The 22,838-nt window shown below is 48.8% G+C and overlaps 1 protein-coding gene and 1 pseudogene across 7 annotated transcripts in view; both read left to right on the top strand.

Moving 5' to 3' along the window:
• Nucleotides 1-380: 380 nt before the first annotated feature.
• Nucleotides 381-1,170, top strand: LOC100895864 (actin-related protein 2/3 complex subunit 3 pseudogene; annotated as a pseudogene).
• A 3,363-nt stretch (nucleotides 1,171-4,533) lies between these two features.
• The window catches only part of ACOT7 (acyl-CoA thioesterase 7), a 123,518-nt gene continuing 105,213 nt past the window's right edge, over nucleotides 4,534-22,838 (top strand). For 3 of the 7 annotated variants that reach the window (XR_013519756.1, XM_035307559.3, XM_078330231.1), the window contains exon 1: nucleotides 4,534-5,029. Coding sequence is in view for 5 of the 7 variants with exons in the window: in XM_035307559.3 (XP_035163450.1) it covers nucleotides 4,866-5,029 (164 nt within the window). In the remaining 2 variants the exon portion in view is untranslated. Of the gene's footprint in view, nucleotides 5,030-5,159; nucleotides 5,475-12,891; nucleotides 13,242-22,838 lie in introns of those variants that run through there. The other 4 variants (XR_004745695.3, XM_035307556.3, XM_078330230.1 and 1 more) reach the window with 2 other exon arrangements.

Raw genomic sequence — 22,838 nt, 5'->3', positions numbered from 1 at the left:
CTCAGGACAAGGCAAGTGTCAGGTGGCTGCCACACAGCCAAACTGGGATTGGGTGCAGATAAGGGGACACACGGATCTGAAATTCAGGTGAGAGCTCTGGGCTGGCCAGAGATATGCATTATACAGATGGGACTTAAAGTGATGAGACAGGCAGGGTGTGGTGGTTCATGTCTGTAATCCCAGCACTTTGGAAGGCTGAGGTGGGCAGATCACCTGAGGTTGCGAGTTGAAGACCAGCCTGACCAACATGGTGAAACCCCGTCTGTGCTAAAAATACAAAAATTAGCTGGGCATGGTGACAGGTGCCTATAATCCCAGCTACTTAGGAGGCTGGGGCATGAGAATCTCTTGAACCTGGGTGGTGGAGGCTGCAGTAAACCAAGATCGTGCCTCTGTACTCCAGCCTGGGAGACAGCTCGAGACTCTGTTTCAAAAAAATAAAAATAGTATGATGAGGAGATCCTGCTCCTCTTGAAACTCGGGCGCCGCCAAGATGCCGGCTTACCATTCTTCTCTCATGGATCCTGACACCAAACTCATTGGAAACATGGCACTGTTACCTATCAGAAGTCAATTCAAAGGACCTGCCCCCAGAGAGACAAAAGATACAGATATTGTGGATGAAGCCATCTATTACTTCAAGGCCAATGTCTTCTTCAAGAACTATGAAATTAAGAATGAAGCTGATAGGACCTTGATATATATATATAACTCTCTACATTTCTGAGTGTCTGAAGAAACTCCAAAAGTGCAATTCCAAAAGCCAAGGTGAGAAAGAAATGTATACACTGGGAATCACTAATTTTCCCATTCCTGGAGAGCCTGGTTTTCCACTTAATGCGATTTATGCCAAACCTGCAAACAAACAGGAAGATGAAGTGATGAGAGCCTATTTACAACAGCTAAGACAAGAGACTGGACTGAGACTTTGTGAGGAAGTTTTCGACCCTCAGAATGATAAACCCAGCAAGTGGTGGACTTGCTTTGTGAAGAGACAGTTCATGAATAAGAGTCTTTCAGGACCTGGACAGTGAAGGCAGCTTAGGCAGCCACCATCTCCAGATTCCTGGGCAGCATTTTCCAGCAAGATATACACAATCTTTTGCTTTTATTTCATAAAGTTTTATACAGAAGAGAGAAGAGCATGTCTTTACTTGGGAAACTCTTGATCAAGAATTCGGGTAGGAGAAAAGAAAGTGTGTTATCAAGGGTGATTTGAAATTTTCTGCGGTATTCAGCTGGCACTTAATAAGAATAAGTAATAATAAAGAAATTTCTAACATTCAAAAAAAAATAGTATGATGAGACACCAGGTGTAGTGGCTCCCAGCACTTTGGTTTGGGAGGCTGAGATGGTTTGGGAGGCTCAAGCACTTGAATTGCTTGAGCCCAGAAGTTCAAGACCAGCCTGCGGTCCCTAAATAGCCAGGCATGATGGTATGTCCCTGTGTCCCCAGCTACTCAGGAGGCTGACATGGGAGGATCACCTGAGCCTGGGAGGCCGAGGCTGCAATGAGCTGTGACTGCACCATTGCATTCCAGCCTTGACAGAATTAAACCCTGTCTGAATTTTTTTTTTTTAATTGCATTTTAGGTTTTGGGGTACATGAGCAGAACATGCAAGACAGTTGCATAGGTACACACATGGCAGTGTGTTTTGCTTCCTTTCTCCCCTTCACCCACATTTGGCATTTCTCCCCAGGCTATCCCTCCCCACCTCCCCCTCCCTTTTTTTTTTTAAAAGGTAAAGTGATGAGACAAAATGAGACCTCAAGAGTTCAAGCACCGCTGGGGACTTGTCTAAGCTTCTGAGAGGAGGTGGGGAGGCGGTGCCAGGAGAGCAGGCTGAGCAGTGGCCAGCAAGGGAGGAAAATGGATGCCAGGGAGGAGTGCTTCCAAGAGAGAGGGGTCACATCTGCTCAACGTTGTTGAGAGGTCAGGGAAAATGACTTCTGACAACAGATTATCGGATTTAGCAACTTGGAGGGAATTAGTGACCTTGATAGATTGACCGGTAGAATAAAAAGCCAAACTGGAATGGGTTCAAAGGAGAATGGGAGGAGAGGTGAGAGAAGAGAGTGTGTGTAAGCAGCTCTTTTGAGATGTTTTGCTGAAAGCAGGGATAGAAATGGCCCAGTAGCTTGAGAGGCAAGTAGAAAAGAGCCTAACACAAGAAGGTGAGAGGCTGTGGAAAGTGAAAATCCATTAGCACTATGGCCAAAATAATTCACAAGGTTTTTGCTAAGGAATGGGAACCCCCACTGCCATCCTTAAAAGTAAATAATTTGGAGCACTATTTTCTCCTTGCAGTACTGTTATCCTTTCCGGGTCCCTCTACCACCCGCGGGCCATGATGTGAGCAGCACTACAGATGCTGTCTCAGGCAGAAGAGTAGCCACACCCTTTCCCAGAAGCATAGGAGCCGTTCCAGATCACTTTTTGGCCTCACTCTGGAGGGCATAGGCTATTTCATCCTAAACCACTCGCCCATTCTCCAGTCTAGGTGTCCCTCTGGTTCAATGTGTGGCTGGAATCCAGCTTTTTTGGTCCCTAATTTGTCTCCCAGTCAGAATTTGAACTTTTTTTTTTCCTTTAAGAGACAGAGTCTCACTATGTTGCTCAGGCTGGAGTGCCGTGGCTGTTTACAGGTGCCATCAAGAGGGCACTGTAGCCTCAAACTCCTAGGTTCAGGGGATCCTCCTGCCTCAGCCTTCCGGGACTATGGGTGCAGGCCCCCATGCCAAGCAGATTTTAAATGGAATGTTTGTAATGCAAGCACATCTATACAGGGAGTGTGGGGTCTTAGTAAATTCTGGCTGCACTCACAGTTGGAGAAGAGCGGAATAGAGAAACTGAAGGTTTGACGAGGAGGAAGAAAGGCCCTAACTCAGCCTTCCAGGTAGTCCTCACAATGGACAGGAAGAGATCTATCACTTCCATATCACAGGTAAGGAAACTGCCAGGCCAGGAACAGTGATGCACACCCATAATAATAGCACTTTGAGAGGCCGAGGCAGGTGAATCACTTGAGCCCAGGAGTTCAAGATGAGCCTGGGCAATGTAGTGAGGATCCTTCTATACAACAAAGTACAAAAAGTAGCTGAGCATCGTGGGATGTGCTTGTGGTTCCAGCTACTCAGGAGGCTGAGGTGGGAGGGCTGCTTGAACTCTGGAGATTGCACCACTGTACTCCAGCCTGAGCGACAGAGCCAAGACCCTGTCTCAAAAGCTTTTTTTTTTTTTAAAGGGAAATTATCTTGCCTGCAGCTCCAAATCTAGTTACTGCTTCCAACCATTTCAGGATTCAATTGCGAAGAGGTGGTGTTTAAACAGTCTTGCAGGCTGTTGATCAACTTGCTTGCATCAACTTGATTCTCATGAGAAAACAAAATTCTGTGGCCAGCACAGTGGCTCACACTTGTAATCCCAGCACTTTGGGAGGCTGGGACGGGAGGATCACCTGAGATCAGGAGTTTGAGACTAGCCTGGCCAACATGGTGAAAACCCATTTCTATTAAAAATACAAAAATTAGCCAAGCATGGTGGTGAATGCCTGTGGTCCCAGCTACTCGACGGGGAGAATGAGGCAGGGGAATCGCTTGAACCTGGAAGGCAGAGGTTGCAGTGAGCTGGGATCACACCACTGCATTCCAGCCTGGGCAACGGAGCGAGACTCCGTCTCAAAAAAACAAAACAGAAAAAGGAAATTCGTGGTGTAAAAAAAGTCCTGAAATCACGGAGTTCTGACCTGGGCTGCCCCTGCTCCTGGGAGTTATAGACCATGTTGTGGGCTGCCTTCACGGTCCGGTAGCGGTGACCAGGATGAGGTACAGTTCCTTTAGAGCTACCTAGCTGAGTGTAAAATGGCTTGTTCAAATTGCACTGGGGAGCTGGAGTTGTGTGGGTTTTCATTTAAAGATGTGAGTACAAATCTATGTGTACTGTGGAAATTCGGAAAAGGTCAAACTGGCTAGGAAGCAAAAAGCTGACATTCCAGCACGTGGGTGCGGCCGCTTCTCCCCTCTAGGATGTTTTTTTGGTGGATTTATTTTTTTTTTTTGGTGACCCCCAGTAGCCTGGACTCCGTTCCGGGTCACATCCGTGTGCTGTAAAACACTGCATGTTTCAGGGTTCATCGCTGCAACACGTGCACCTCCAGGCTGGCGCTCAGCGCTGCCGGGAAAAGCCGCATCCGGCAGTGTGAACAGGCGCGGGCCTTTCCTCCTTCCCACCTCGTGACGCTTTGTGCCGCTGCAGCAAAACCCCGTTCCATTCCCCGTGTGCGCGCCCGTGTGCTTCCCGGCAGCCGCCACCAATGCTCCTTTCCAGGAAACAGACTTCCATTCTCTCTTAGGGCGGATCGCAGAGAGCCGCGGATGCGGGCGACCGGGGCCCGGGTGGGGTGGGGGCGGGGTGGGATTCGGGCCAGACAGTCAGGCGCCCCGGCCGGACCTTCCGCCGTGACCTCATCCGGTCGCCCAGGCACCGGGCGCGGCAGCGAATCGGCGGCGCGGGCGGCCGGGAACGCCCCCGCACAAATATTTACCGCCGCGCGGAGAGCGAGGCCTACGTCCGCTCCGCCTACGCCACTCGGCCGCTTCTCTCCGGACTGTCACCGGGTCGGACGCGGCCTCCACGGCTCGCGGGCCTTTCCCGTGCCGGCGCGGCCCAACCGCCACAGATCCTTCTGGAAGCGGCGCCCGCCGCGGCCCTCACGGCGTCAGAACCGGACACACGCGCGAGCCCGCGGCGGCCTTGGCGGCCCGGGGCACGGGAAGCGGGGCGGGGCCTGCGCGGGGGCGGGGCCTGCGCGGGGAGGCCGCGTTAGATTCGCCCCCGGCGCGCAGGCTCCGCCTCGCCGGCGCCATGGCTCCGCCTCTGCCCTCCCCCTCTATGGCGCCGCCCCGGCTCATTCATTCCGCGCCGGGCCTGCCAGACACCTGCGCCCTCCTGCAGCCATCCGCCGCCGCCGCAGCCGCCAGCATGTCGGGCCCAGACGTCGAGACGCCGTCCGCCATCCAGATCTGCCGGTAAGAGAGGACTCGCGCGGCGCCGGCACAGGCCACCCGGCCTACCCAGCTCGGCCCTGCGGTCCCCACCCGCCGAGGCCGTCCCCAATTCCCGGCACGGCCTCCCGCGCCGCCGCCCAGGACCCCGCCCGCCAGCGGCCGGGATGCGCCTTGCGATGCAGCACAAGCAGGGCGGTCCCCGCCCGCCTTCCGCCGGCTCCTCCCAGCCGCCTCTTGAGGGCGGCGGTTGCGCCACCGGCCATTTGGGCGAGAAAGCCGGGCAGGGACGGGGCGGGTGGAGGTCCGTGCACAGCTCCAGAGCCCGGCGGCCGGCGCCCGCGGGCTGCCCCGCCCCGGGCCTCGCCCGAGCATCTCGGAGTCTCAGCCCCGTGGTCCTGCTTAGCCTCCTGGAGCATTCGGGATCGTTACCTCGGCGGTTGTGCTGCGCCAACCAAAGCCCCCAGAGGTGAAGGAGAGGTGCCCAGAGCCGGGCGAGCCCCTCGGTGGGTGCCTCCGTGGGAGGAGGCTGCAGAGCTACCGTCTTCAGGGCACTGCTTCGGTTTAGGGGAGGGCGGGTGTTGAAAGGAAGAACAGATAATACTGTTTGCCACTGACAGTTTACTATCAAGAAAAGGGAATCAGTGGTCTGTTGGGCCTGAAAGCATCTTACACAATAGGGGCAAAGGGTTGTCCTTCTAGGGCACCCCCCCCCCCGCCCCCGCCGGCTTCCTCCACCGGGTACTGAGTAGATAGATGCAAGCCCCCAGCGGAAGCTGGAGGCTGGAGATCATGAACAAGCTCATTTCCCATAGGAGGTGGGGAGGGCAGCCTCAAGGTTACTCTGCAGTTCCCTTCGGTAGAATCGGAAGCAGATGCAGGCTGGCATTTGTGCATGAGCTAAGTGAGGACAAGGAGTCTAGGTTTTCAGCCACTGCACATGGGCACTATGGACTTCGACCGATCCTACCCTGCTTGATGAACTACCAGTAGTGAGAGCTGCTGTTTTGGTGGTGGGTGCCTCACGTTTGGGAGTTGGGCATCACAGATTGACCTTGGGCTCAAGCCAAGTCCAAGAAAAGCAAGTAACGTTCCCGTAGACATTGACCTCTCCCGGAAGGCTCGGCATATAGCAATATTCCTGGGTCAATGGACATATAGCAATATAGTCCTGGGTCAATGAAACTCCTTGACCCTCAGTCTCAGGCCCTCTTCTGGGCTGGTCGAGGGCCTTTCCTGCCGGTTTGATTTTTCCAGAGAGGCATCATCTTTGTGCGGAGCCCTGCCCTTTGACTTTGGCTGTGTGGCTATCCTGGCCCCATCACCTCTGGAGGTGGGGAAAGCGGAGCAAACATAATGGAAGTAACTGGAGACAGACGGCCTGCATCAGGTCTCTGAATCAGCTCTGCTGAGTATTGGCTGGGAACCTTGGGCTCCCTGGTTTGCAGAGTTTATACCTGTCTGATCTCACTTGGTTTGCCCAGCTTCCCTGGGAGGTTGATGGTCAGGAAGGCCACCTCTACCTGTATGGAGGAGGAAATGGCGGTTTCAAGAGTTGAATAATTGTGTAAAGTCATCCTGCTCCAGGAGCTCCAGGGACAGCCCCGCCCAGGTCTTCTGACTCCAGATCAGTGTTCTTCTCACACCTCTCCTGAATGAAGGAAGTCTTGGTTTAAATCTACCTGTGGAAGGCTGGGCTTTTATTTACTTCTTCAGGATGATGAATAGCCAGTTCATACATGTTATCTCTTTTCACCCAGGTTCTAACAGTTACTAGATTTTTTTTTTTTTTGAGACGGAGTCTTGCTGTGTTACCCAGGCTCGAGTGCAGTGGCACACTCAACTCAGTACAACCTCTGCTTCCTTAGTTCAAGCATGTCTACCTTAGCCTCCTGAGTATCTGGGACTACAGGTGTGCACCACCACACCCAGCTAATTTTTGTATTTGTAGTAGAGATGGTATTTCACCATGTTGGCCAGGCTGGTCTTGAACTCCGACCTCAGCTTCACAAAGTTGAGATTACAGGCATGAGCCACCGGGCCTGGCCAATTGCATATTGTTTCTAAGTGGCTGCTTTGGCCAGATGACTGGCGAGCAGGATGCCTGGCTGTCCCCTTCATGAGTGAGCAGGTGAGTCTCAGGTGCAGGGCATGACTGCCAAAAGAGTGGGTGGGAGTGGTGGTAGGATTAGGCCTGTGAAGAGAAGGCTGTGGTCACATGGGCTTGACCAGAGAAATGATAGGACACTGGAGAGTGACTGAACTAGGATGGGGAGCCCTTTAAGGACATCCAAGCCAACACCCCAAGCTGAAAGAGGAGACTCCTGGCCCATTATAGCCAAGCCCATGAATTTAACAGGGCTTCGCTGGACACCACCAAGAAGCATAGCACTAGCACCAGGAGGGCAACTGATGCATGGAAAATTCCGCCCCCGCCTTAACGGGTCACAGTCCAGCAGGGGTGAGGACGCCTATATCCCCACCATCTTGGACAGTTAGAATGGTCACATGTTCTCAGTTCAGACACTGTTGAAGGGATAGGGGCTTTTAAGGCTGGTGATGATGGCAGTGGTTATGGGCAGCTCTGCAATCCTAGGCTTGGGGGTGGATTTGGCCTTTGCCCCTTGCTAGCTGTGTGACCTGAAACACACTGCTTAACGTTTCTCTTCCCCCCTTTTCTCATGTGTTGTTCTGAGGCTAACTGAGGCTAAATCAAGTGTAGCGAGTGGCTGGTGGAGTGGCTGGCACATTGTAAGTCCAAGGAAGCTCATGGCTTCGGTTTGAATCCCAGCTCTTGCAGGTGGTATATGGCTTTAGGCACGTTCCTTAACCTTGTTCAACTTTTGTTTTCTTTTTTCCTTTTTTTTTTTTGAGACAGGGTCTTGCTCTGTCTCCCAGGCTGGAGTGTAGTGGTGTGATCATGGCTCACTGCAGCCTCTATCTCCCAGGCTAAGGCAATTCTCTTGCCTCACCCCTGAGTAGCTGGGACTCCAGGCTCACCACCATTGCTGGCTAATTTAAACATTTTTTTTGTAGAGACAAGATCTCACTGTGTTGCTCAGGTGGGTGTCTTGAACTCCTGAGCTCAAGTGGTCTTCCCACATTGGCCTCCTAAAGTGTTAGGATTACAGGGAGCTACTGCCCCCTGGTGGCCTCATTTTCTTATTTGTAAAATGGAGATAGTAGTAGTGCCTGTGTTAGAGTTATTGTGGGGATTATACTACACCTTTAGCCCAGATCTGGGCACATAAAAATGTGGACTCACAAAGGGAGGGGCTTGCCTTTTTGAGCCCCACCTTAGACAGCCCTGCTACTGTGGGACCTTGTCTTCTCCTTTTGATCCAACCCAAAGATTTGATGCAAGTTCTCGGATAGCCTTTAAAGTCTCAGAAGAGCATTTTTCCTTTGGTTTGAGTTCCATTAAGTAAATGTAACATTTAGATAGCGAATTACCCTTTTTCTTTTTCGAGACAGAGTTTCACTCTTGTTACCCAGGCTGGAATGCAATGGCGCGATCTCGACTCATACCCAGCTAATATTTGTATTGTTAGTAGAGATGGGGTTTCGCTATGTTGACCAGGATGGTTGGGATCTCTTGACCTCATGATCCATACCTCGGCCTCCCAGAGTGCATGAATTACCTTTTTCCTTGTTGGACTCCGAGTTCTAGAATCTCAGTTCCAGAAAGACCCATAGATAAAGTCTGTGAGCCCAGCTCTTTCATTGTAGGCATGAAACTACATTGTAGGCACTGTCACTACAGTGTTTCTTACTGCCCACCCAAACTTGGCTTTATATTCTGTCCTGAGGCCTCATGAGGGCATCAGCCTGGGCTCCCAGTAGAAGAGCAGAAGTCCCTGAGTGTTCACTGAAGTAAAGTTGATGGATGTGGCATGTGACAGATGGTCAGAGAGTGTGACTTGTAGAGCTGTGCTGTCCACTGGAACTTTTCTCGGTGGTGGAAGTGTTCCAGGTCTGTGTTGTCCAAGATGGTAGCTACTAGCACAGGTAACTGCTGAGGACTTGACGTGACACTAGGCAACGGAGAAACAGAACTGGCTTTTTTTTTTTTTAGACAGAATCTCACTCTGTTGCCCAGGCTGGAGTGCAATGGTGTGATCTCGGCTCACTGCAAATTCCGAATCCTGTGTTCAATACAAACATGTGCCATCATGCCCTAGTAGAGATGGGGTTTTACCATGTTGGCCAGGCTGGTCTTGAACTCCTGATCTCACGTGATCTGCTTGCCTTGGCCTCCCAATATGCTGGGATTATAGGCGTGAGCCGCTGTGCCCAGCTTGAACATAATTTTTAATTGCATCAATTTAAATTCATCTGAATTTAAATTGCTGCAATTAAAATCCTGTGGCTGGTGGCTACCTTTCAGGAGTGTAATATGTAGGGAAATTTAAACATCAGATTTCACTGGAAGGTCTGTCGGGGGCAGGGTGTTCCTAAAGGAAGCTTTGAAGCTTTCTGGGGACTAGCCAGCTCTGGAACAACCATGCTGATGGAGGGGGACCTCGGCGTGGACACCAGCCAGCAGGCAGATAACTTGGCATGCTTCCTTTGTAGGTAGATGTGTGAAACCTACAGGTTTTTTTTGTGTGTTTTCATTGCTTGCCATGTTCCTAGATGCGCTACCAGGAAGCTTCTTGAGATCAGGAGTTGTGTTGTACCATGTGGTACCGTGAATGCCTAGAGTAGTGGCTGAGGTCTAGCTGACAGGTCAATAGGCAGTAGCTGAATGGCTGTGAATTTTTTAGTATGTTACGTAGTTAGAATTATTTCCCCCAAGGGAAAAGACAGAGTGGGACTCTGCCTTTGTTTTTGTTTTTAGATGGATTCTCACTCTGTTACCCAGGCTGGAGTGCAGTGACGGTGCAATTGATGGCATCTTGGCTCACTGCAACCTCTGCTTCCCCAGTTCAAGCAATTCTCCTCTCCTCAGCTTCCTGAGTAGCTGTGACTACAGGCACCCACCACCACACTCGGCTAATTTTTGGATTTTTAGTAGAGACAGGGTTTCACTGTGTTGGCCAGGCTGGTCTAGAACTCCTGACCTCAAGTGATCTGCCTGCCTTGGCTTCCCAAAGTGTGCGGGATTACAGGTATGAGCCACTGCACCGGGCCAAGCTCTGTCATTGGTTTTATAATGGAATTAATGAAAAGAAAGAATCTGAGAATTTTTTTTTCTTTTCTTTTTTTTTTTTGAGATGGAGTTTCGCTCTTGTTACCTAGGCTGGTGTGCAATGGCGCAATCTTGGCTCACCACAACCTCCGCCTCCTGGGTTCAGGCAATTCTCCTGCCTCAGCCTCCTGAGTAGCTGGGATTACAGGCACGCACCACCATGCCCAGCTAATTTTTTTTATTTTTAGTAGAGACGGGGTTTCACCATGTTGACCAGGATGGTCTCGATCTCTTGACCTCATGATCCACCCGCCTCGGCCTCCCAAAGTGCTGGGATTACAGACTTGAACCACCGCGCCCAGTCAGAATCTGAGAATTTTTAAACAAAAAAATTTTTAAACATTAGCCAGGCGTTATTGTGGGGATTATACTATACCTTTAGCCTGGTTCTGGGTGTGCACCTGTAGTCCCAGCTATATGAGAGGCTGAGGTGGGAGAATCCCTTGAGCCCAGGAGGTTAGGGCTGCAGAGAACCATGGTTGCACCACTGCACTCCAGCCTGGGCAACTAAGCGAGACCCTCTGTCTCAAAATAAGAATAAAAACATAACCACAAAACAAAGATCCACTCAAAATATCATCCAAATTCCTAATAGCATTAAATAGCAAGTGCCTTCATGTTTCTGTCCTAAATGAATTAACACTCAGAGCTTGTATTCTGGAGCATTCCATAAACGGATTTACAGTGCTAGCTCTCTTGTTGCTAGGATGTGGGGACCCTTGGTGAAGATCCAGTCTTTGTAGCCCAGAGAGCCTGTGGGTGGGGAGGACCTTGTCTACCCACTGTTCAGCCTCACACTGTAAGTAGGCCAGGCAGCCTGGCATCGCCCTGGAATTGGCACCTGCAGCTGGCCAGCTCCCTGGTTCCGGTGAGACCAGAAGTGGCTTTCTCCTGTGTGACCCACCTGGCCTTCAGGGCATGCATCAGGGGGTGACCGTATCCTAGGCTGTCTTGCCATCCCACCCCTTGGCCTCTCACTCTGAGAGCCCTCCTGGGGAGGGGGATCAATGATGTGTACCCCCCTTGGACCCCAGATGTGAATAAGTGGGGAAGTCAGTTACAAATGCAGGTTTTCTGCATGCGAATAGTACCTCAGCACGGTCAACAAGATGCAGATTTCAGGAGATAATGGGGAAACTTAAGTCATCCCTCTATAATGAATGATTATAAGGAATCACTACTTTTTTTTTAAGGTAGGATAATTGTTTTGTAGTTTGCTTTTTCAAACCAACTTTATTGAGGTGTATTTATAATGCATATACAAGAATATTGGAAACGTGCAGTTCGTTGAGTTTTGATGAATGGGCACGCTGTGTAATGACCGGCCCAGTTGTGATGTCAAATATTTCTAAACCCCACAGAAGTCCCCTACTGTTGGCCCCTGGCAAAAAGATCGGCTTTCTTTCACTGGCTGTGCCTCTTCTAGAATTTCGTGTGGCTGGAACCGCATCGAGCTGGGCGCTGCGCCTCACTGCTGTGTCCCTGTGGCCCTGCAGCCCCCTGTGCCCTACACATCGCACTTTCTCTTCACCAGTCAACAAAGATTTGGGTTCTTGTGAATGAAGCTCACAAATGCAGATTTCAGTTCATTTAGGACAGAAACATGAAGGCACTTGCTATTTAATGATATCAGGAATTTGGATATATTAGGTGGGATCTTTGATCTGTGGTTATGTTTTTATTTCTATTCTGAGACAGGGTCTCGCTTAGTTGAGCAGGCTGGAGTGCAGTGGTGCAATCACGGTTCCCTGCAGCCCCAACCTCCTGGGCTCAAGGGATTCTCCCACCTCAGCCTCCCTCTTGAGTAGCGGGGACTACAGGTGCATGCCACCACGCCTGGCTAATGTTTAAACATTTTTTTGTAGAGACATGGTCTCTGTTGCCCAGGCAGGTCTCAGATTCCTGGGCTCAAGCGATCTTCCCACCTGGGCCTCCCGAAGTGCTGGAGTTACTGGGCATGAGTCACCAAGCCCCTTCTTTATGTTTTTTTTTATAAGGAGGCTTTCTTTGTCTTTTAGAGGAAATGCTGACATATTTACAGATGTTGTACTGGGAAGTCTGGGATTTGCCGCAGAATAACCTGGCATGGGGAGCAGGTGGGCAGAGAGACCAGAGGTGCCCTGAGCTGACTGTTTCAGGGCTGCTTGATGGGGACATGGGGGTTCACTCCCACCTCCCTCCACTGTAAGCATTTGATATCTACCATGATAAAGAATAAAAGAAAACCAGGTTCCTGGGCCCCTGCCCCAGGGCTAATGCCTGTAACTCCAGAGCTGGGGAAGGTCAGGGAGGAGGTAGGCCCAGGAATCTGCATTTTCCTCAGCCTTCCTGGATCTCGAGGGCCACTGTCAGAGGAGGGCCAGGCACCTGGGCCCAGGCACCAGGGCCAACATGCCGTGGGGGTGTGTTGGCCTTCCGTGGCTTCCCCGAAGCCTTCCAGCTCTCCTGGTGCCTATGTGCCAAGCCCTCTTGGCCCAGGTGGAACCCATTCTTCCACCTGCCTGAGGGCCGGCCTGAGTGGTGTGAGGCTTAAGGTCCTGGAGGTGGGAAACCTTCTGAGTGTGGCTTGTGGCTCCTCCCCCCAGTTCATCCTCTCCCACAGAGGCGGCTTTGCCCTGTCTCCCTGAGTTCATGCTGAGTCATGAATTCCTTTCATCACTGGTCTTTTGCGGAGAACATCCTGTGATCCAATTCCAGATCCAGTTCGGCCTTGCTGGGGACTGGTGTGGGAGAGGCAGTCCTAGGAGGAGGGGCAGCCTGGTGCTTTCCATCACGGCCGGCTCACTGCTAAGCCAGCCAGGCCTGCACAGGCGTGGGCTCTGCGGGGCTTCCTGCTTGGCGCTGGGCAAACATTTTTCCCACTTACCAGGGGATGAAGCTGCTTGCCAGGGCTCTCCGTCTCTGTGGATTTGTAAGGCACAAATCCTCCAGGAGGCTGGTAGCTGGCCAGGGATGTGTGGGGCCCCAGAGAGGGTGCTGCACTCCCATCCAGGCGGCCGGACCCAGGGCTGATCTCCCACCCTCTGGAGCCTACACTACTGCCAGGTAGGATGACTGGGAATATGTTGTGCCCATCGTGTCCTGCTTGTGAGGCTGACTCGGCAGCCTGCCCCAGGGCCTTGGGCCACATAACTTGGAGGAGTTTTTGGGAGGGATAGTAGGGCCGGGTGTTGAATGAGCTGTGTGTTTTGCTGGATTGAAGGTGTCCACTTAAGTGTCCATCCTCAGTGGTATGTTCTTCGCCTAGCGACCAGTGGAGCCCTCACCTAGGGACCAGCAGAACCCCCTGGGCTTTGTTGGACGAGGTGAGCCTGGTGGTCCTGGGCCATGGGAATCTGGGCGTCTGCCGATCAAGGCCTATCCCTGCAAGCCAGCAGCTCTGCTGACCCACCCCTGGCAGCCGGCAGCCATGCCCTGCTTTGTCCCCAGGCAGGAGGTTGATCTGTGATTTTAGACCAGAAGCTTGGAGTGGGGACCAGAGGGAGCTGTTCTGCACTATTGGCTGATCCTAACAGTGCAGTGTTGAGCTGCTTACAGAAATGGCTTTTGCCTACTGTATTTCTCGTAAACTTTACAGAAACTCTGTTGAGTGGCTGTACACACCTCCTCTTTCCTGCCAGCTTTACTGGATTATAGTTCACATAGCATGCAATCCATTCACTACAGTGTACAAGCTAGTAGATTTCAGTATGTTTACAGAGCTATGGGACCATGACCTCTGTCAATTTTGAAAGGGGTGATAGTGTGATATAGCTGGCCTAGAGTTAGAACCTGAACAATGCCATTTTATAAAAGACAAAACTGTTTTTAAAATAAGTTGTGAAGGCTGCTCCCTTCTCCTCACAATGACTGCTCACCTTGGCTTCTGTGAAACTGCTAGTTTACTGTGCAGAATGCAGAGGTAAAGCTGCTCACCTTCTCTTATCAGTAACTGCCAGAATTGCTGGCCTTTGCTTACCGGTAATAACCAGAATAAGCAGCCCAAGTTAATTCCATCCTGGCTCCTACGACTTGTAATAAGTAACTAAAAATCTGTAGATCCCACCTCTGCCCAGACAATGTGCAAACTAATGTTTATCATGACTTCTGTAAACCACTTAAGTAACAATCGGAATGACAAAAGGCCCCTGGCCCTTGGAATGTCCGGAGCCCCCGTCACATTTACAGAATCCACTAGCCCTCGAAATGTCTGAAGCCTTTCATCCCCATCCCCGCTCCTCACCCCCACTCCCAAGGTGGTTTTACGGGTATAAAAAGGTCTTGTTACCCTCCTTTCTCTGCCACGGGTTGGGGAGATGTGAGTCCTCCATGGTCGCCGGCAATAAACCTTGCAATTTGGCATACTTTTGTCTTGGTGTTGACTTTCTATGCTCAGTCCAGTATAACAATAGGAGGGTTTTTTGTTCTCCTGACATGGAGCTTCCAAAACCCTTGGGCTCTCTGGAGTCGTAAGAGTGTCTAGTATGCTAATGAGAGGACTGGTGGCTGGGGGCCTTAGATAGCTTCAGGATGGAAGCTGGTCTTCAGAAAGACCAAGGCAGGATTAGAGAGAGGCTTAGCGCTTTCAGCCTTACCTTTCTACACCCCAGAAGGTAGTGGCAGACTTTAATTAAATTGTAGGACACCCACCTGGTGTTGGAGAGTTGGATAAGTGGGGTTGAAAGAGACACCCATGTTTGTTATTAAAAGCCTGGGTAAAAGCAGCACGTTTAGGAATCAAATTGCTGGGTCATATGGTAATTTTGTGGTTATCCTCATGAGACACTTCCAGACTTGTTTTCCAAAGTGGCTGCGCCATTTCACATTCCCACCAGCAGTGTGATAAGGATCAATTTCCCCAGATCCTTGTTGGCACTTATTATCCATCTTTTGAATTCTAGCCAGGCTAATAGATGTGTAGTGGTATCTCACTGTGGCTTTATGTGCATTTCCCTAATGAGAGAAGATGATACGGAGCATGTTTTCATGTATTTTTAGAGAATTGTCTAGTCAGGTCTTTTCCTGTTTTCCAATTGGCTTAATTGTCATTTTGTTATTGAGTGATGAGAACTCTTTATATATTCTAGATACAAGTCCCTTCTCAGATATAATTTTTTAATTAAAAATCTTTTTCAGTTCTAAAAAGTTGTCAGCTTGGGCAACATAGCAAGACCTGATCTCTACTAAAAATTAAAAAAATTAGCCAGATACTTGGTGGGTGGGGTGTGCCTGTAGTCTCAGCCACTCAGGATATTGAGGCAGGAAGATTGCTTGAAGCCAGGAAGTTGAAGCAGCAGTGAGCTGATTGCATTGTGATCCAGCCTTGGCGACAGATCAAGACCCTGTCTCTCAAAAAAAGAGAAATTGTGTTTAAAATATACATAATATATAACTTACCTTTAAAAAAATCTCCCATCTTGGCTGGGTGCAGTGGCTCACACCTGTATTCCCAGCACTTTGGGAGGCCAAGGTGGGTGGATCACCTGAGGTCAGGAGTTGGAGACCAGCCTGGCCAACATGGTGAAACCCTGTTTCTACTAAAAATACAAAAATTAGCTGGGCATGGTTACATGACGCACACCTGTAATCCCAGCTACTCAGGAGGCTGAGGCAGGAGAATCGCTTGAACCCGGGAGGCAGAGGTTGTGGTAAGCTGAGATTGTGCTATTGCACTCCAGCCCAGGCAACAAGAGCAAAACTCTTTTTTTTTTTTTTTTTAAAAAACAACTGCCATCTTAACTGTATGTATATGTATATGACTAAGATGGCAGTTATGTATTTATTTATTTAAATTGAGGCAGGTGTTACTCTTGTCTTCCGGGCCCCCATGTGGCAGCACAATCTCGGTCAGTGAGCCTCTACCTCTCTGATGCAACTGATCCTCCTGCCTCAGCCTCTTGAGTAGCTGAGACTACAGGCATGTGCCACCACACCTGGCTAATTTTTGTAGTTTTTGTAGAGACAGGATTTCACCATGTTGGCCAGGCTGGTCTCAAACTCCTGAGCTCAAGGGATCTCTCCATCTTGGTCTCCCAGAGTGCTGGGATTACAGGTGTGAGTCTCAGCGCCCGGCTTCTCTCTCTCTCTCTCTCTCTCTCTCTCTCTCTCTCTTTCTTTCTATATATATATATATATGTGTGTATAGTTATATAACAGATATTTAATATATATTTTAATAACGTAAAATATGTAACATATTAAATATGTATTATACATATATTTGTGTGTGTGTGTGTATATATATATATATATATATATTTTTTTTTTTTTTTTTTTTTTTTTTTTTGAGACAGAGTCTTGTTTTGTCGCCAGGCGCCAGGCTGGAGTGCAGTGGCACAATCTTGGCTCACTGCAACCTCTGCCTCCCGAGTTGCTGAGACTACAGGCACGTGCCACTGTGCCCAGCTAATTAAAAAAAAAAAAAATTTTAGTAAAGATGGGGTTTTACTATGTTGGCCAGGATGGTCTCGATCTCTTAACCTCGTGATCCGCCTGCCTCAGCCTCCCAAAGTGCTGGGATTACAGGTGTGAACCACCGCGCCCGGCCGTATATATATATTTTTTGAGACAGAGTCTTGCTCTGTCGCCCAGACTAGAGTGCAGTGGTGCTATCTCCGCTCACTGCAACCGCTGCCTCCTGGGTTCAGGTGATTCTGTCTTAGCCTCCTGAGTAGCTGGGATTATAATTATAGGCACCCACCACCACACCCAGCTAATTTTTGTATTTTTAGTGGAGACAGGGTTTCACCATCTTGGCCAGGCTTGTCTCAAACTCCTGACCTCGTGATCCACCCACCTTGGCCTCCCAAAGTGCTGGGATTACAGGCGTGAGCCACTGCGCCTGGCTTTTTTTTTTTTTTTTTGGAGACAATCTTGTGCTGTTTTGCAGGCTGGAGTGCAGTGGTGCAATCTTGACTCACTGTAACCTCCACCTCCCTGGTGGAAGCAATTCTCCAGCCTCAGCCTCCCTATTTCCCTCTTGCCTCAGTCTCCGGCAACCATCATTTTACTGTCTATTGCTATGATTTTTGACTACTCTAGGTTGTTCCTATAGGTAGAATCATAATGTATTTGTTCTTTTTTTTGTGACTGTGTCAATTAAAAATAATTTTAAAAATAGAATGACACAGAGACTTTCTCAAGCACCAACACCTCTAGCCATCGTTACACTGAGCGTCATGTTTGAAGGTTTATCCGTAGTGTGTGTCCATTCCCTTCCGTTTGAAGCTGAATCAAGTGTTCCATTGCATGGGTGGACCACATTCTGCTTCTCCCCCATCTGTGGATGGACACTTGGGTTAACCCATGTTTTAGGTTGTAAATAATGCTGCATGAACACAGGTATGCACATACCCCTTGGAGACCCCGTTTCCAGTTCCTTAGGATATATACCCATAAGTGGAATTGCTGGATCGTTCAGGAATTCTGTTTTAAAATTTTCAAGAAATGATCCTACTGTTTTCTGCAGTGGCTCTGCCATTTTACGTTCCCACCATCAGTGCACACGGGTTCCGGTTTCTGGACATCTTTGTCGGTCCTTGTAACTTTCTGTCGTTTTTGATGGCAGCCAATCCTCATGGGTGTGAGGTGGTGTTTCACTGTGGTTTGGGTTTGCTTTTCCCTAATGTTTAGTGATGTTGAGTGTCTTTTCATGTGTTTATTTGTCAACTGTATTTTTTCTTTGTAGAAATGTCTACTCAGGTTCTTTGCTCATTTTTGAATGAGGTTTTTTTTAATTGAAAATTATATGTATTGCTAAACTCTTTGTATATTTATTCATAGTTGATCAGAGACTTGTATTTAGGTGTAGTGTGTGTGTATACATACATGCATACTGTGTGTATACATACATATATACACATATATATATATATATATTTTTTTTTTTTTTTTTTGAGATGGAGTTTTGCTCTTGTTGCCCAGGCTGAAATGCAGTGGCACAATCTCAGCTCACTGCAACCTCCACCTCCTGGATTCAAGCGATTCTCCTCTGTCAGCCTCCCAAGTAGCTGGGATTACAGGTGCATGCCACCACACATGGCTAATTTTTTTGTTTTTTTTTGTTTTTTTTTTTTTGAGACGGAGTTTTGCTCTTGTTGTCCAAGCTGGAGAGCAATGGTGTGATCTCAGCTCACCGCAACCTTCACCTCCCAGGTTCAAAAGATTCTCCTGCCTTGGCCTCCCGAATAGCTGGGATCACAGGCATGCACCACCACACCTAGCTAATATTTGGAATTTTTAGTAGACACGGGGTTTCACCATGTTGGTCAGGCTGATCTTGAACTCCTGACCTCAGGTGATCTGCCCGCCTCGGCCTCCCAAAGTGATGGGATTATAGGTGTGAGCCACTGTGCCCGGCCGAGGTGTAGTGTATATTATGTGCATGTTATATACTTGTGTATCTTTATAAGTATCCATGTATATATTTTTCAAATTTTCATCAGTATTCTGAAACTGATGACGATAGCTTTTGGTGCTTGAAAACGTCCCTTTGTCCATTTTTGCTTTTATTATTTTTGACATATAATAATTGTACATATTTATAGTATAGTGTGGTATTTTGATACATGTATGCAATGTGTATGCTTGTTTTTTTATGATTTGCAAATAGTTTCTCCCATTCCGTGGAATGTGTTTATACTCTGTTGATATTGTCTGTTGATGCACACGTTTTGAAGTTTTTATGGAATACAATTTGTCTACCTTTTTTCTTTTGTTCCCTGTGCCTTTGGTTTCATAGCCAAGAAATCATCAAATCCAGTGTTGTAAAGCTTTAGTCTTACGTTTTCTTCTAAGAGTTTTACAGTTTTACGTTTTACTTTTAGGCTCATGACCCATTTTGAGGGTTTTTTGTTGTTGTTTTGGTATATGGTGTTAGGTAAAGGTGCAACTCATTCTTTTGCTGGGAAAATTCAGTTTCCCAGCACCATTTGTTGAAAAGACTATCTTTCCCCCATTGAAAGGTTTTTATACCCTCGTTAAATAGATCATTTGATCATACGTATCATTTGAGTTTATTTCTAGGCTCTCTGTTCTGTTGATTCTTATGTCTGTCTTTATGCCAATGCCACAGTGTTTTGATTATTGTAGCTTTGTAGTAAGTTTTGAAATCAGAAAGTGTGAATCTTCCGGCTTTGTTCTTTTTCATCAGTGGCTATTTCAGATGTGATTTGCAAGTATTTGTTTTCACTCACTGTGTTGTCTTTTTACTTTCTCTTCACTGTGTCTGTCACCCAGTTAAAGTGCAGTGGCATAATATCAGCTCACTGCAACCTCCTCCTCCTGGGTTCAGGTGATTCCCCTGCCTCAGTTTCCCGAGGAGCTAGGACTACAGGTGTGCGCCACCACACCCTGCTAATTTTTGTATTTTTTTTCCAGCAGAGACAGGGTTTCACCATGTTGGCCAGCCTAGTCTTGAACTCCTGATCTCAAGTGATCTACCCGCCTTGGCCTCACAAAGTGCTGGGATTACAAGGGTTAGCCAGTGTGCCTGGCTGGCCATCTTTTTACTTTTGACGGTTTCTTTAGAAGAACAAAAGTATTTAATTTGGTAAAGTCCATTTTCTCTTTCTGTTTGGTTGCTTGTGCTTTTGTTGTCATGTCTAAGAAGCCATTGCCAAATGCAAGTGACAAAGATATACTCTATATTTTCTTTTTTTTTTCTTTGGAGATGGAGTCTTGCTGTGTTGCCCAGGCTGGAGTGTAGTGGTGTGATCTCATCTCACTGCAACCTCCACCTCCCGGGTTCAAGTGATTCTCTTCAGCCTCTCCAGTAGCTTGGACTGTAGGTGTGTACCACACGCCTGGCTCATTTTTGTATTTTCAGTAGAGACAGGGTTTCTCCATGTTGGCCAGGCTGGTCTCAAACTCCTGAACTCAAGTGATCCCCCCGCCTCAGCCTCCCAAAGTGCTGGGATTGCAGGCGTGAGCCACTGTGCCTGTCCTATTTTCTTTAAAGAGTTTTATAGGATAGGTGCTGTGGCTCATGCTTGTAATCCTAGCACTTTGGGAGGTCAAGGTGGGAGGACCACTTGAGCTCAGGAGTTCAAGACCAGCCTGGGCAACAACAGGAGACTGCATCTCTACATAAAAATTTTAAAAATTAGCCGGGCGTGGTGGTACATGCCTGTAGTACCAGCTGCTTGGGAGGCTGAGGTGAGAGGATTGCTTGAACCTGGGCGGTCAAGGCTACAGTGAAGTGGGTTAGAGGCCAGAGCACTGCACTCTAGCCTGGGTGACAGAGTGAGACCCTGTCTCAAGAAAAAAAATTTTATAGCTTACAAATTTTATAGTTTACATTTAGGTGTTTGACCTATCTTTTTTTTTTTTTTTTTTTCTTTTTTGAGATGGAGTTTCGCTCTGTCACCTAGGCTGGAGTGCGGTGGTGTGATCTCAGCTCACTACAACCTCTGCCTCCTGGGTTTAAGCAATTCTCCTGCCTCAGCCTCCCTACAAGTAGTTGGGATTACTGGCGCCCACCATCATGCCCAGCTAATTTTTTTATTTTTAGTAGAGACAGGGTTTTGCCATGTTGGTCAGGCTGATCTCAACCTCCTGACGTCAAGTAATCCACCCGCCTTGGCCTCCCAGTGTGCTGGGATTACAGGCGTGAGCCACTGTGCCTGGCTGACCTATCTTGAATTGATTGTTACCTGTGATGGGACCCAGCTCTGTTTGCACGTGGACTCACTAATTTATAGGCTGGGAAGCAGATGTTAGAGGTGGAGTTGCTTGCGGTCACAGCTGGCAGGTGGAGGCTAAAGATAGCCACTGACCCTTTCTTTGAACTCTCATTCCTGAGGGTCATTTGTCTCTGATTTCAAGGACAGGAACAGAAAGCCCTTGAGCAGTAATAAAACTAGGGCCCTAGGGACATCACTTCTCAGGGGCAGACCATGCTGTGCACATGTCCACTCTTTCCCCTCCCCCTGCCGCACACCAGCCCCTCCCCTCTGCCAGCCTTTCTGTCCCTCTTCCCTCCTTCTCCCCAAAATGTTCTTCTGTGGCTTTAGGCTCTTAGCTGTCCAGGCCTCCTTTGGGGTAGGTCCCCACAGGAGACCTTGCCAGGGCCATGCCAGATAGCCCAGGTGCCTCTGTGGCCAGTCTTGAACTCTTTGGCCTCAAGGCCGGAGGCTCAGCTGTGGCAGGTGTGAGCCTTGGGTGAGTAAAGGAAAGCAAGTTCCTGGTTCAGGAGGGCCAGAGCATTGCTCTTGCTGGGCATGTGCCTGTCAGCCCGGGACTGGGAGAAGGCCCCACGGTACCTGCCCCCATGAGACTTGTTGGCTGGGAGCTGGGAAGGCCTGTGGTGTGTGTGCTTTGCTGTAAAATCTATCACTGTGGGACTGGATCCTCTCCCAGAGTCTTGCGCTGTCCTGGAGCATCTCGGCCACCAGCAGGGGGCATGTTGGTTACAGATGCTGCCCCTCCCTCCTCTGCCCACAGTCCCCAGGCCTCCAGTTCCAGTCTCGCCTTGAGCCATCACCTCTCGGGCACCCAGCGCTGCCCTGGTGGAAACAATCAGGACAGCGATGGCACCGTAGCAGGTGGACGCTTTAGCCTTGTAACTGGTGCCATTGTTTTCAGTAAGTGTCAAACTTTGATGTGTGTGTGTTTCTTTGATGTTTTGTTGCTGTGTTCACTCAGCTGTTGCATGTATTTGGAGCTCAGCTTTCACAATGGAGTTGCTTTTGATACTCTGTGGTCTCAGGAAACTACATCCTGTATGATCGACACTCTGTGCTTCCTTTCATGACAGGCAGACCTCGCCTTGTCTTGTGCCTTATAAAAGCCAGGCTGTTAGAAGTGGTGACACTCATAAACCAGTCTGAAGTTGCTAAATTGACCCGTGTTATCTGACACGTATTAGGTAGATTCTTAATTCACCCATATCCAACTTGAATTCTTTTTTACTTAATTTTGCCTTTAACTGCTTCCATGTACCTAACTAGGTTTTTACCCATGTATTTTTTTTTTTTTTCGCTTGAACCCAGGAGGCGGAGGTTGCAGTGAGCTGAGATCGCGCCACTGAGATCGTGCCACTGTGCTCCAGCCTGGGTGACAGAGCAAGATTTCATCTCAAAACAAAAAACAAAAAACAACAGCAATGAAATGCTTATTCTTTTTGTTTGCCTCACCTTTCACACCAGAAGAGTTAGGCCAACTGGCAACCCCCCATGTCACTAATAACCTCTAAAGATGAATAGAAGATACTTAAGGACGACTCCTGTAGTTTGGTGATTTTTTTTTTTTTTTGGCAGTTGTGCCTGTCAATAGAGGTGACGTTTGCTTATGTATTAACCAGTTGATTCTCACTGATTAAACAGACTTTTCACAGCAGACTCCTGAGCTGAGGTGGGGAATAAGCAGGAGAAGAGACAAAACTGGAATATTTATCTTCAATAGTTCGTGTAAATGTTCCCTTTAATCCCATGACTGGGCAAATACTAAGATAAGAGTAGACACCATGCAGAGAAGGTGAGCATATTTACATTCTGATTTCCAGAATGAGTGGCTGGAGAATGGCAGCTATGTTTGAAGTCTCTGCCCAGACCTGCTTACTCCAGGGCCGTGAGTGCCCTGCTGGGGGACCAAGGGTGTGGCACTAGCAGCCTTCCTGCAGTTGCTGCTCAGCCGTGCTCGGGGAAACCAGGCACTGAGGGTGTG

Source organism: Callithrix jacchus, chromosome 7, assembly GCF_049354715.1.
Source record: "Callithrix jacchus isolate 240 chromosome 7, calJac240_pri, whole genome shotgun sequence".
Lineage (NCBI taxonomy): Eukaryota > Metazoa > Chordata > Mammalia > Primates > Cebidae > Callithrix > Callithrix jacchus.
This window is presented reverse-complemented; position numbering and strand designations above follow the sequence as displayed.